Here is a 14334-nt window from a genome sequence, read left to right as displayed (position 1 = left end):
ATGTCTCCCTGGGGGCGGGGCCGCGACCAGCGGATGCAGGCATTATGTATGGAATAACAAATGCTTTGAGCCCCATTTTGCAAGATGAGATCTGCATTTTTTTGTTGTTGTGTTTTGCACAGTGTTTGAGAACAGATTTGGGGGAGGAGGCGATGAGCTGAAGACGGGATAACCAGTTAGACTGATAGGATGACCCGGGAAAGCAGTGACGTGGCCTGGGCCAGACCTCAACAGTGAAAGTTGAGAATATGGGTCATGTGGAAAGACACGGTGGCAGCAAAGGCATCGGGAGGGCATTTGAATGTGGAGCAAGAGGAACAAAGATGGGCCAGCGAGTCTTAGATTTCTGGTTTGGGCGCCCGGATAGCTGAGTGCCATCAAGTGTGCTTTGGTGCCGTCCCGGCAGGTTCGATCTGTGGGGCAGCATGGTGGGGAGTCTAAACTTCTTGGTAGAACTGTTAAACTAAATGTTCCTTTGTCTTGATGTGTGTGTGTGCGTATGTCTGTGTTCCATAGGCACTCCAGAGGAAAGAGGAATCAGGAAATGGAAGAAGGGCGTGGGCAAAGGGAGCAAGTCGCTCGATGGCATGGAATCCTACGATTTGCCGTTTGGCATGAACGTTATTAAAAAATACAGATGCTTCAGCTATTTACCCATCAGCCCAACCTTCGTGGGCTACACGTGGAAAGGCCTCAGGAAGAGTGCGAACAGCCGGAGTTCAGACGAGGACTCTCAGGCCACGGTATAGCCGCAGCTCAGCCTGTGGCCTGGCCGCAGTGAGGCATGAATCTAGTTCCTTGCTGAGTAACGAGCAGTAACATATATGTTTGTATATCTGCATTTCCATCCCGCACCCCAGAGCTAAGACAGGTTGCAAATGCTTCTTTGTTGTGGTGGTAATCATGTCTAATATGGTGTCCGCTTCTCTCCTTATTTAAGCCCTGACCCCTTGCCCTTGAGAGTGTGTACTGCTGGCCATGGTCACTGAACTTGAAGTTCCTGCCCTCCTGTGGGAGTGGATGTTTGAAATCCACAGCAATTCCTTGTTTCCAGTCCCCTTCCACTACCCCTAGTTTGCCTATGAGCCACCCCAGGGGTCCAGGGGCTTTCTGTCCTGGAAGCACCTGGACCGCTAGTTTTTTGTTTGACGTTGGCCCGAACTGCAGAGACCTCCTGTGGTCAAGGAGCAAGTCTCTTCGCATGGTCCCAACTGACTGGTCAAATAGGATTCTGTGTTCCCTGGTACAGAAGGAGGGAGAGGCTGTTGACCTGATTGAAAACAGTGACGTGGTTACCCTGTGCCCAGATTGGTGCATGGGTAAAGTCTGTACAGATCGTATTAGATTGGCAGCCTGTTTGGGGGATTGGAGGGGAAGGGAAAGGACCGTGAAATCAGTATCTGGTTCTCAACTGCTCTCTCTTGGTGCCACACTGGCCCAGGCTGGGCCAGCACATGTCATACTGGCCTCTTGTTCCCTGGTGGCTGACACGTTATCTGGCATGTACCACTCCTGGCTGGGGCAAAGGGTACAGAGCGCCACACAAGGACACCAACCAGATGTTTGTGGGAGTCTTGGCTCTGCTGTCATGTGGATGTCAGTTCTTGTCGTGTGTGTCTATAAATACAAGATTTGATTCCTATTGAGTGTTCTTGACTATCGCAGAGTTTTGAAATCAGTGTTTTTCCATGTGACCCTCTGACCTTGCACCCCTATTACTTGTGCCCCACCCTCTCCCTCCCATTAAGGAAAGAACCAGCATTTGTAAAGCTGTGGACACCATCAGGGAAGCTTGTCGTCATGGCTTTTGAAGGCCAGTAACCATTCTTGTGGTTGTATTTTGTATTGCTTGACACCATGAAAGTGTAAATACTGTAATGCCTAATCTATTTATCAAAACTGACTACTGGACCAGAGCCCAGAAACCATGGGGTATGTTGTACGTGAATTTGTTTTGTGAAGAAGGGAAGCCAGGGCAGGTAACAAACAGAGCTGCCATAGTGGCTGGTCTGGCATCCTGGTAAATTCATCACCACAGTTCTGTCGCAACTTATTTCCGGCGGTTAAGGCTTAAGGAGACTTTCTGTGGGTTGCCATGTTGCGTGTCCACTGGATCTTGATTTCGCAAAGCGGAAAATTAGATCTCCTGGCCAAATACCTTTCTTGTTTAAGTTACTGCAGAAGGTGGTGAAAAGGCAGCCGCCAGGTCCCCTCTGTCGAGTTCTAATTAGATAACACTAAATTCTTTTGAGAATACATAAAAAAGGTGAGTAAAGTTGAATTTGGTTTGAAGTTTTCCAGCCAAAGGGAAAGTCTGAGACATACAGTAGTGACCTCGCTTCCTGGGGTTGTGCTTCCTAAGTGTCCGTTGACCTGGTTGAGCCTTGGACGGCAGTGGGCGTTCCTTTCTCCCATCAGTGGGACGCAGCCAGGGAGCATTTCCTGCCCCTGTGGTTGCCTCTGCTACACCAGTGGGATCATTGTGCAGCCTCCTTGGCTCCTGGAAAGTTGGGGGCTTCAAGGCTTGTTCAGCCAAGAACACTTCAGAGCCACTTCACTGTTTGCCAAGACCTTACTGCAGATTAAGAACTTAGATTGTAAATTACGTGTCATTTTATATGTTCCCTTTTTTGAAGTATATTTGATGCATAGTTTATTTCGCAGCACACTGGTTGAGGATGGCCATCCCTCGAGGCTGGCAGCCCTCCTACACTGAGTTGCTCTCAGTTCCTTCTATTGGTATTTTTGTTCAGCATCTCCAATTTCTCAGCTCTGAAAAATGAGGAAAGCTGTTACACATCTCAGAGAATTGTAGTACTCTAGCTCTGTAGGTAAGCAGAAGGACCAGATACTCAAATGAAAGCCTCTGAACCATCAGTACTTCAGAGACAAACATGTTCCCTTCAACCTAACTTAACCGGGCATCTCCCGCCCAGGGGGTATCACTCGGGGTATGTGCTCCAACATCCAGAAACCTGCTCCATCCTGAAACCTCTCCTTGAGTTAGGTTTTATTGGGAGGTTTCAGATGTGCTGGGCCAGGAGTGTCTACAAGCATTCAGATGGGGAGGGAAACCCTGTACCCACGCCACCTGTTGGAAAGGGTTTATTGCCCTTCTTCTTCCCACTGGGGCAACTTTAGATTTTCTGTCCAAGGACAGGAGTGGGGAGTGGTAGCAGGGGACAGGAGGTGGGGATGAAAGAGGGCAGCCTCACTAGGGGCTCCATTGAGTCTGGTACTTTCTGTACAGCCTGTGAAACTCACCTTTGCTTGAGTGGTTGGAGTCTCATGATAACTAATAAATCTTGTATGTGCAGCAACCACCAGCCATTTTAGGAAAGGGTCCTCCCGCTAGCAAATATGTGACAGTATGAGTCTAATTGAAAGAAAAACGTGTTCATCTGCTGCTTGGATTTAAGCACACCCCCTGAAGGGGAGGTTTTGCGGGACATGGTGGCCATACCTGGTCTCTCCCTGTTCACTTCCCACTTTTAACTGTTGGCCTGTGTTGCTGCGGCTGCACAGCGACCATGCTTTGGCCAGTAGAATGTTTTAAAATACTTTATATATAAATGTCCCTGAACAGGGCGTTCAGTCTCCAATTTCCACAGTGACCAGCTACCCACCATCTTTATATTTACATGTGCCATCCTGATGTGCAAAATAAATTGAAAGTATAAGGACAGTAGATGCAGCCGTATCACAGTAGGGTGTGGGTAAAGGAGACGCCCACCGCTGGTTTTGATAAAAAACATGGTTCACAGAATGATGGGAAGTGTCTCTAGTCTTTGTAAGCAATTTTCATTTTCATTCTCACTAGGGAGTTACACTTAGATTCATTGGTACAGAATCTTAAGAGGGTTTGAAGTGTTAACTTTTAGTAAGTTTCCTATACTGAGTCAAGGCAAGAGAAGTGGCTTAACCAGGTCAACTAGAATGAAGCATCATGGGTCCTGCTGGTTTCCCATTTTCATGATAACAAATTCACACACAGGATTTGCTTTATACTGTAGAATACTGACTTTCATGATGACAACTTGGTTTATGCATGAATATTGCAGTATTTCCATATAGTAAAATAACATTTCTACCCAGGATAATAGTCACAGTTTTCCAGGGAGGGAATGATATGATTTTCATGACAATGTCATGTGATGATAGAATTTCTCCATTGATGAATCTCTAGTATGTGTGTATACTTTATTTACCCATGCGTATATTTTGTGACCATAAGCTAAGTTGTTATTTCTTTAATTCATATCCCTGCTGAAGTATCGGTACTAGCTACTTAGAGCTGAAGTTGGCAACTATAATCTTCCTTAATATCGATGCCACAAGAGTGGCCAGGCCAGATGGAAGGTAGATAAGGAGCCCTGGCACGAGGAAAGGCAGTACCCTGCAGGCCGCTGTGCGTGGGTGTGCACTCAGCTACAGATAGCAGGCCTGGCGTGGCTGTCGCTGGATGCCTGGTGTGTACGCCCAGCCACGCCCCCTGCAGACCGTGGTCATGTGCACGTGCCTGAGCACGGGCAGGGAGCTGCCCCTGGTCTTGAGAAGAGCCTGGAGTTTCACGTGTTGCACGTGTTATGCCCTGTCCCCTTGTGATTTGGATACAGGGAACAAGACATCTCCCCCCCACCCCCAGTCACAACCCAAGTAGTGCAAGAAGACCGCCCATTTTTGCCAGTGTTCAGTTTCTGCCCATGGACCCAGGAAGCACGTTAGCGCTGGGAATCCCTTTTCAGCAGCCTCACACACATTCCTGTCCTAGGCTGTTCTTGACTGTGCCTCGTCATCACTACAAAGTAACTTCCAGCATCCTTACAATTCCTGTGTGTGTCTCCCAGCACTTAGTACACCCGTACCAGCGTGGCCATCTTACTGGCAGTTCAAAGTAATACCATTTTTTGTTTGTAACAACCTCTGTTTGACATATTAATAAATTTCTGACTGTTCTTAAAACAGTGGAGATGTCTATATTTTCCTTGAGTTTTTGTGACTGACTTTGGCTATGTACCTTTCTGGGATTTTTTTTTTTTTTTTATGTTGCATAGCAAGGGTATGTGGGTGGGGTTGTTTTTTGAGATGTGTAATTCTTTTATGGAGTTTTTAAAAAGAATTTTCATATTGTTTTCTAACATGGCTTCATTAAACGTTTAAGTATTTTAAAAATATGTAATATTTGGACCAGATGTTGTGAATAATAGTAGAGATAAAGCTATTTTATTCTGTATTTTTAAAACTGTTCCGTACAAATAAAAGCTCTCCTGGACACAGTTCTTCTGTTCACATTCCTCCTTCTATGGCTGGTCTTTAAGAAACACATCATTAATTAAAAGTCATCACCTAGAGGAGGGAAATTGACAAGTAAAAAATTCAGTTAAGCAAGTTCACAGACTTAATCATTGTTGGGTACCTGGAAGACACCTGGAGAACCACAGCAGGCTCCTTGGGAGGCTGTCAGAGGGGGCAGTGAGACCTCAGAAGACGTGCTCATGCTGGACTTTGGGGTGAAATTATGAGTCTCTTATTAGGTCAGCGACATCTGGGTATTGGGGACCTTTTATGGAGTGGTGACCAGAAAGTGTCCACACAGTGGAATCAGAGGCTCTGAGAGCAGCCTCTGTCGCTTCAGGCTGAGTATTAGACGGACAGGAAATGCTGAGGTGCAGATTCCAGAAAAGGTTCAGAGCCAAGTCTGAGAGCAACTAGTGCCGGCTCATTCAGTCGGAGGCGTTGGGGTATGAGGGTGAGTCTAGAGGTGCTTAGGTATACTCCATGTAGAGCAAACTTAGCGCTCCCCCATTCACATCTCCATCCCTGATTCATCTAGAGCAGTTTGAGCCATGAGTGACCACCACAGATACTTCATAGGGTGTGTGGCCTGCCGCCTCCTGTTGCCGATATCCTGACCTGTGAGCCATTGCTAGACAACCAGTCACAAAGACAAATGTTTGTGTTTACTGTATAGACATGAAAAAGTACGTACATTTGTGTTCCCACCTCCAGCTGGGACAACAGCACATTACCAATGTCAGACCCTCACCCCTGCCCCCATCCTGTGGACCTCTTGCTGTGTTCCCTTCCCTCACCAAGAGAGAAACACTACATGGATTTTGGGTGTATCCTTTCCTTGCTTTTCTTCACAAGCTTACCATTGATACGCATCCCTAAACAATTTACTATTTAGTGTTAGTTTTGCATGGTTTTGAGCATTATGTAAAAGGAATGATACAGTGTATCATCACGTTCGTTGTGAGATTGTTTCATGTTGCTGCATATGTAGAATGTATTCATCCCTCTTCACTGCCAGGTAGTAAAATTTAAGATGAACAAAGACAAAGATCATTCTGAAAGCTTCCAGAGAGAATGAGCAGAACAGCCTGAAAAGCTGGGACTAATTCAAATTTTCCAGCAACAGCACTGCTTGTGCAGTTACATGTTTAAGAAATGAAGGAAAAGAACTTGGAACTTAGGATTTTACGTCTAACCGCTCAAAGGCCCCCATTTACGTATTTTGGATGAAGTACTTAAATATGAGAAAAAATAAAACTTAGGAAGTGCCATAGGAGGTAAACTGAGGGAAAGGTGAGCGAGAAATACCTTGGTAAACCTGGTTTCTTTGTCCGTTCTGTCTGTTATCACAGAAAACCGTAGGCTGGGTGGCTCAGAAACAAATATTTCTCATCATTTTGGAGACTGGAAGCCAAGGCACTGACAGATTCGGTGTCTGGTGAGGACCTGCTTCCTGGTTCATAGATAGGCATTTTCTCCAGGTGTCTTCACCTGGGGGAAGGGGTAAAGGATCCATCCTTTGGGGCCTCTTTTATGAGGACATCCCACTGATGAGGGCTCCAACCTCATGACCAAATCACCTCCCGGAGTCTCCACGTCTAGATACCATCACATTGGGGATTAGATTTCAACATGGGAATTCTGGGGGACACAAACTGTCATTATAAAGCGAGGGCCAAAGGAAAGAAAAAGTACCCATAATTTCAAATTATAATTCAAGACCACATCAACTTGGTGATGGGGGAAGAGAGGAGACTACGAGGTCCGACAAGTTCGCGAATTTGTTGCAACAATGTTGCTAACCTTTTTTGATATCAGAGGGATTACTCATGAATTTGTACCAAATGGACAAACAGTTAACCAAGTTTACTATTTGGAAGTGCTGAAAAGGCCACGTGAAAAAGTTAGACGACCTGAGCTTTTCGCCAACAATTCATGGCTCTTGCATCACGACAATACACCAGCTCACATGACACTGTCTGTGAGGGAGTTTTTAGCCAGTGAACAAATAACTGTATTGGAACACCCTCCCTACTCACCTGATCTGGCCCCCAATGACTTCTTTCTTTACCCGAAGATAAAGGAAATATTGAAAGGAAGACATTTTGATGACATTCAGGACATCAAGGGTAATACAATGACAGCTCTGATGGCCATTCCAGAAAAAGAGTTCCAAAATTGCTTTGCAGGGTGGACTAGGCACTGGCATCGGTGCATAGCGTCCCTAGGGGAGTACTTCGAAGGTGACCGCAGTGATATTCAGCAATGAAGTATGTAGAACGTTTTCTAGGATGAGTTTGTGAACTTAATTGTCAGACCTCATACAGAGGTGAGCGAAAACAGACCCAAGTGTACCAATAACCATCAATAGACCAAACGTGCCAATTAAAAGGCAGACTGTTAGACCAGATAGCAGAACAAAATCCTGATATGTGCTGTTTACAACACTGATGTTCAAAAGTGTGGCTGTGATTGTTGAAGGCTGCAACAGATATGTTCAGAAGATGATAGTGTCTTAGAAACTTTTTAAAAGTTTATAAAATTTTCTAAGAAATTTGTCATTTTATGTGTGTGAAATCTAATACTAAAATATCTGGCTTGTATTTTAATTTTTGTAAAATAAATTTCCAGAATTTTATTAATTTATTATTTTAAAAAATATTTTACAAAAGTCTTAGAGCCTATAATGGATTGGGAAAAACAAAAAAACAATTGATTCTTTACCACAGATATGTTTAGAAGCACTGGTTTACATAAGGACAGGCAAAATTGGAAGTAAAAAGATGGGGGAAAAATCACACGGGGCAAATATTAACCATCTATATTACATTATTTTCAGACAAAATAAATCCTAAGGCAAAAAGCGTAAGGATTGGGAGGTTTATGATGTAATGATAGAAAGGTTCAATTTACAAAGAGGAATCAAATTTAAATACATGCACCTAATAAGACAGCCTCAAAATTCAAGCTGTATAAATAGATAGAACTATAGGAAGAAATGGATAAATCCACCTGCCAGTGGGAGATTCCAACACTTCCCTTTTGGTAGGTTAGGCGGACAAAAACTAAGTAAAGTAACCAAAGGGCATGTTTAGAACTCAGCATCCAGCAATTAAAAATACACACTCTTCACAAGCACTCGGTAGTTTCTATAGCTGTTCTTGTTCTAGGCATTCAAACTATTTTCAGAAATAGTATCAGACGGAACTTGTTCACTATACAAAATTAAGCCGTAAGTTAATAAAAAATTAAATTTAAAAAATCTGTATATATAAAAAACGTTGTTAAATAACTCATTGGTTAAAGAAGAAACCAGTAATGGAAACTTTTTTTAAATAAAGGTTCTTGCTTGTCCTCTGTTGTTTCTGTTCACACCTCCTTCTGGAATTCTGATTTTACTTTCACACTGCATCTCCTAAGGTCTGGCCTCTCATTTTCATATAGTTTCACTCATACTGTCTTTTTCTACTTCCTCTAAGTTATGGGAGAATTTCCTGAGCAATGATCTAAGTCACTGACGGGGTTTTCTAGAATCTCTTGCTAATGTCTTCAGATAGTGCAATTTTTAAACAATTTGTTTTGGTCATTTTCAAACATACGCAAAAGTAGAACAGTGTAATAACCCCCCACATGCTCATCACCCAACCTAACAGGTATCGACTTCTGGCCAATCTTGTTTCACCTACACCCCTCAACTTTCCCTCCCCCATAGTTTTTGATAAAATCACAGACATTTTACTTCATCTACAAATATTTCAGTAGTTACCACTAAAAGATAGCTTAAAAACCCACAAACAATTATATTGTTAAAGAATTAACAGCATTTATTTAATATGATCAAATATCTAGTCAGTGTTCAAATTTCCAATTGTCTCATAAATATTTGAAATAGGATCCAAATAATTGTCCACTCTTCATTGTTGGTATTAGTTGATAAGTCTCTCTCTCTTCCTTGAAGTTTATTTGTTGAGCAATTCATTTGTTCTGTAATTTGCTACAGGAGATGCTGAGTGCATCCCGGTAAATATGTTCCTTTGCCTGAATCTGGAGTGGGGAAGCTCTACTTTTTAAGTGGCTGTGTGTTCTTCTATTGGGCAGCAAGAGGGCTCTCCTTTCATGACTTCCAGCCATGCATCTCAATTCCCAACAGTTTATTAGGGGACATTGCATTTTTTAAATTGGGCTTTGTAACTGTGTTTCAAATTAAAACATAATCTCCCACAATGAAATCTTTTCATAAATGCAATAACTTCTCAAGTCTCACTAAAAATATATCTTCGGGACTTTGCTTAAAAGTTTTCTCCCATTTCATGTTTGATTCGTTAGGGAATGTTTCTTCCAATTCCTCAGAATAAATCCTTCTGGTGGACTATTGAACTATTGAATCTTTTCACATACATGGTGATTTTTTTTCTCTGACTGCTTATACTGAAGAAGGAAGTCTGTGTTTGTTTAACAATAGGATTTACGGTGGATTTGGTTGAGTACTTTCCCCCAAAAGCTCATGAGTTGAAATTAAAATCCTTTAGGCCTTTTGAGTTGGCCTCTCCTTGGACTTCCTTCAGTTTGGTTCCATCTGCATCCACTTACCAGACTTGTTTATTCAGCAATAACTCATCATAGATATTCTTCTAACGTTTCTATTGTATTATAAATACTTTCATATTTATGTAAATGTGTGCTTAAAATAAAGTAATGAAAATGTTCTCCAAAGTTTTGGTTATTGTCTTTGGGGGAGTGGAGTTATTTATTCCTTTTTTTTCTTTTTCTGTATTTTCTAACACTTTAAATAAAAATTACTTATGTAAATGTTTTTTCAAAGAAGATGAAAACTGTACTATAAATATTCAGTAATATTACAGTTTAAGAAATAGGAAAGTCCCTTCTAATAGGAAAGTTCTCTTCTAATACTAACATAAAACATTGCACTTCCTCAAATTATTCTTGACATTAAAATAACAGTTGTAGCCAAATATAGCTCCGTAAAAATAGGAAAGCGCTGAAGCTACCATATATGTGTTGGCCACCTTTTGTCCTGTATAGGAAGATTTTGCATACTAAATGACAGTTTGATGGATGAAATCTTCCAGAACATTCTATCATTGGGGGGGTAGAACACAGTGGGGAATGACTCAGATGGTGGGATTTAGGCATTTGCCCCTGAGCTGTGCCCAGAGTCTATAGTGACCACACACCCCCCCCAGACCCCACCCCACACCACACACACCAAGGCAGCCCTCCAGACACATACCTGGACAAAGGGATAAGGAAATGTCTTTGTTAGAGCCCTAATCTTACAAGCACTACAGAGACGCTGAACCTCAAAATCCCAATTTATATCACTTATGAAGCAACTGTCTTTGGAGACAAAGATGCCAGAGGGCCGTGTGTGTGTGTGTGTGTGTGTGTGTACACATATGAACACGTACCATTTATTTATCTTGTTATCTTTTACCTCTTGGGCAGCAAGTGATCTATTTTGGCCTTGGAAAAATTGTGGGAATGAGTTTGAAGCAGGAAGAATAACCCTCAGAGAACTCCTAAGAATGATCTTCTTGCCCAACAGAAGACTGTTAGAAAAATAAAAAATTCACCTCAAGTAGCATCCTAACCATTTTTATTGTGGTTCAGTGGTCAGATAATGAGCTTTGCAGGTAGTCAAATCCACGCACAGACCTCAGAAAGCCCTCTTTCCACTGTAGCAGACACACCAAGTGTCCCCCAGGATATATACTCCCATTCTTCCATGGTCATAGAATTTCAGAAGGGCACAAGACTACATTTCCCAGACTTGCTTGCAGCTGAGTGTGATCATTGACCAGCCTCTGGCCAATGAGCGGTGAACAGGATGAAAGTGTAACTTCTGGGTTGTGTTCCTAAAAGGTAGATGTTTACCCTCATTCTTGCCCTTTCCTCTCCCTTCCTTCCCCATTGCTGTAAAGCGGAGGTCGGAACCAACTGACTTGCTCCATTTAGACTACAGGCAACACTTGGGAGGGCAGGAAAATACGAAAGAAGCAGCCTGAAGTCCTAGTAATGACAGAGAGCAGTTCAAACTTTGATAAGGGAGAGAAATACACTTGTTTAAACCATTATTACTTGGGTCTCTGTTGTAGCAGCCAAAACTATGTCCTAACTATTAGAGATTTTGTAGATCAAAAACAATCTAAAGTTAGACTAGCAATTCATATGCTTCAACCGGACAATTGACCAGCTATATAGGCTTCAGCATGCTAATTAAACTCTGGTCCTCTGTCTTCCTCTTTATAAAATGAAGGTGATACTCATCTAGAGTGTTAGAAAGGATTATAGGGCGTAAGGTAATGAGCCTCAACAAGCTAGGGTCCATTTCTCCTCGGTTCCTCTCCAGCCTTGTAGGCACACACTGTTATTTTTATAGAGCCACCATCAGTGTATGTGCTTTAACGGGAAGAATTGGCCAGGCCAGAGCTGAGACTTGGGTGTGTCAATCTGTAGAGTTGTGGGCCCCATCGCGGTTTCCTCTGAGTTCTCTGGATTAGCCAAATCCTTAAGTGGCCCAGATTTTCCAAAGAGTCTCACAGACACCCAGACACATCCCCTGATATTTGACCACCACCCAGGACTTTTGTGGAAAGTTAACCTCAACTCTCTCTACAAAGGGGACTCAGGTGTCTACACCGTGTGAAGTAGACCAGGACAGGGTGGCAGGTGGAGTGTGGGGCACTGGGCCACATTCAAAGCCACATATTCAGGGGGAGGAACTTAGATGGAGAGAGAAAGAAACCCATTATTACTTTAGGGGTTTTTTTTCTCTGTATTGATGTTTGAAAGTATCAACGGAATATGTGCTTATTGTGACAAGTGAAATAAACGATCAATACAAAGATGTGAAAAGTGAAAACTATCATCCCTAGCCCCACCCCACCATGCAATAACCATTGTTAATTACCCACCTGGTGTATCCTTTCACAGTGTTCTCCTTGTTCAGCAAACTTACACAATTATAAATATACATAGACAAGGGCTGGACTTGTCTCTCAGTTTTTATTGAAATAGAATAGTAGCGTGCTACACTCTGCAACTTGCTTTTTTCACTTAACAAGATAGCATCAGCATTATTACAAAGAGGAAGACACAGACCTATCTTTTCTTTTCCTGACATTTTAAACATTGAGATACAGACTCAACATAGATAAGATCTTATACACACCAATTTCTTTTTTAGTGCAGCCCTTCTTCCATCTTTTCTGTTTGCTTGCTTCTCACTTCCATTCCTTTCATCCTTTTGCATTGTTCTAATCATGTTAGCTACCTGTTTTGTGTCATTCATACATTTCTCCAAATTCATATAACCATCTGTCATCATCTGTCCACCTGTACACACACATATGCATCAACATCATTCATATTTTGTCATTCTTTGCTGTATAAACAAATGGATCATGTTATACACACTCTTCTGCATTTTGCATTGTTCTCTCAACAATATCTTGTGGAAATCCCTACAAGTTAGCTGGCATCAGTCTAATTCATTTTTTCATAATGTTTTTTTGCTGAGGATTTGCCATAGCTTATTCAAAGTTGAGGGATACTGGTAATTTTGACTTTTAGCCATCACATAAGCTACAGTAAAACATTTTTGTACATAGGTTTTAACAAATGATAAAATACATTCCTAGGAGTAGGATTGCTGGGCTAAAGAGTACGTGGAGTTTAAATTTTAAGAGATGTTACCAGATTGCTTTCCAAAAGCTAAAATAGTTCTATTTTCAACAGCAAAGTGTGAGCATATCTTAACCCTTGCCTCATCCCTATATTTCTGCCAGCAATGATATTATCTTCCTTTTAATCTTTATCAGTCTGGTAACTATAACATGATGTCTCTTGTACTTTAACTTACCTTTTCTCGACCACTAAAGTGTTTGAGCAGCTTTTTTATATTTCTCAACCATTTTGATTTGCCCTTCTATGAATTGTCTGCTCATATTCTTTGCTCATTTTTTCTTTTAGGTTGTTTATTATTTTATTATAGATATTTAACTCTTCATCTGTATTGCAAATTTCTTTTCCATATTTATTTGTCTTACTATTTCTTGGCAAGAAATACCAGAAAAAAGTGAATAGACAAATAAATTTGAGGAAAAGAATTTGCAATACAGATAGAGAGTTAAATATTTATAGCACATAAAGAGCTCTTAGTAGTGTTTATATAGTTAACTAAGTGTGTCTATGCCTGCAGAGAAGTGTGTTTCCTGTTTTGGTTAAGATAATCTCCCCACCCCAAGTTTGTACGTGTAGTCCAAGATTTCACCCTTGATTTTTATTTAATTTTTCACATCTAAATGTTTAATGCTTCTGGAATTTATTTTTATGATTGGTTGTTCTATACTTATTACAGTGATAAGGCAAATCCATGCCTACTGTTCTTTTTCTTACACTTACTGGGTTTTCTCAGGCTTTTAGTTTTTATTTTTAAAAACTATATTGTTTTATTATTACTACCAGCAGAAGTAGCCTGCATGGGGTGGTGGCTGTGCTGGGCTTGGGGTATGTGTGGGCTATGAGGAGGTGATGACTGGGGAGCTGGAAAGAAAGAGGGTGGGTTTGGAGGCCAGGCCCAAGGGCTCCTCGCATTTGCTTCTGGGAATGGGTAGCCATGATAAAATAGTCATGGCAAGCCACAGGCATGCTGCCAAGAAGACTAAGAAATTCTTAGAAATCTGGCTGCCAATCACTGTTGAGGTCCTGTTTCTGCATGATGTGGTTCTCTGGCTCGTCGTGAAGACAGCAGTTCTGTATTCATGAAGCTTAGGAATTCGCTCTTGGAGAGTCTGCAGTTATTACCATCTTCCCCCGTGTCCCCTGGAACACAGCAGTCAGGGACTTGATGCATAACTTAGTCTCTGTCGGACTGGAGACTTTTGCCTTGTTGGAGCTGGACCAGAGGCTATGACTGGGGAGCAGCACAGAGAGCTCCGAGTGGGTCTCAGGCATTTATTCTTTGTTACCATTGCTTTAATCATAGTTTAGCCAATCCCTAAGAAGCCCTGTTAAGAT

The 14334-nt window shown here is 42.0% G+C and overlaps 1 protein-coding gene and 1 pseudogene across 6 annotated transcripts in view; one reads left to right on the top strand and one right to left on the bottom strand.

Moving 5' to 3' along the window:
• The window catches only part of SLC23A2 (solute carrier family 23 member 2), a 116075-nt gene extending 110796 nt beyond the window's left edge, over positions 1–5279 (top strand). For all 6 annotated transcript variants that reach the window (XM_074317751.1, XM_074317754.1, XM_074317750.1 and 3 more), the window contains one exon: positions 517–5279. In XM_074317751.1, the coding sequence (XP_074173852.1) occupies positions 517–749 (233 nt within the window). In that variant the 3' untranslated portion in view covers positions 750–5279. The remainder of the gene's footprint in view (positions 1–516) is intronic.
• Positions 5280–13749: 8470 nt separating this feature from the next.
• LOC141568069 (protein S100-A11 pseudogene) lies at positions 13750–14334 on the bottom strand (annotated as a pseudogene).

The sequence above is a fragment of the Rhinolophus sinicus genome, linkage group LG13 (genome assembly GCF_036562045.2).
Source record: "Rhinolophus sinicus isolate RSC01 linkage group LG13, ASM3656204v1, whole genome shotgun sequence".
NCBI lineage: Eukaryota > Metazoa > Chordata > Mammalia > Chiroptera > Rhinolophidae > Rhinolophus > Rhinolophus sinicus.
This window is presented reverse-complemented; position numbering and strand designations above follow the sequence as displayed.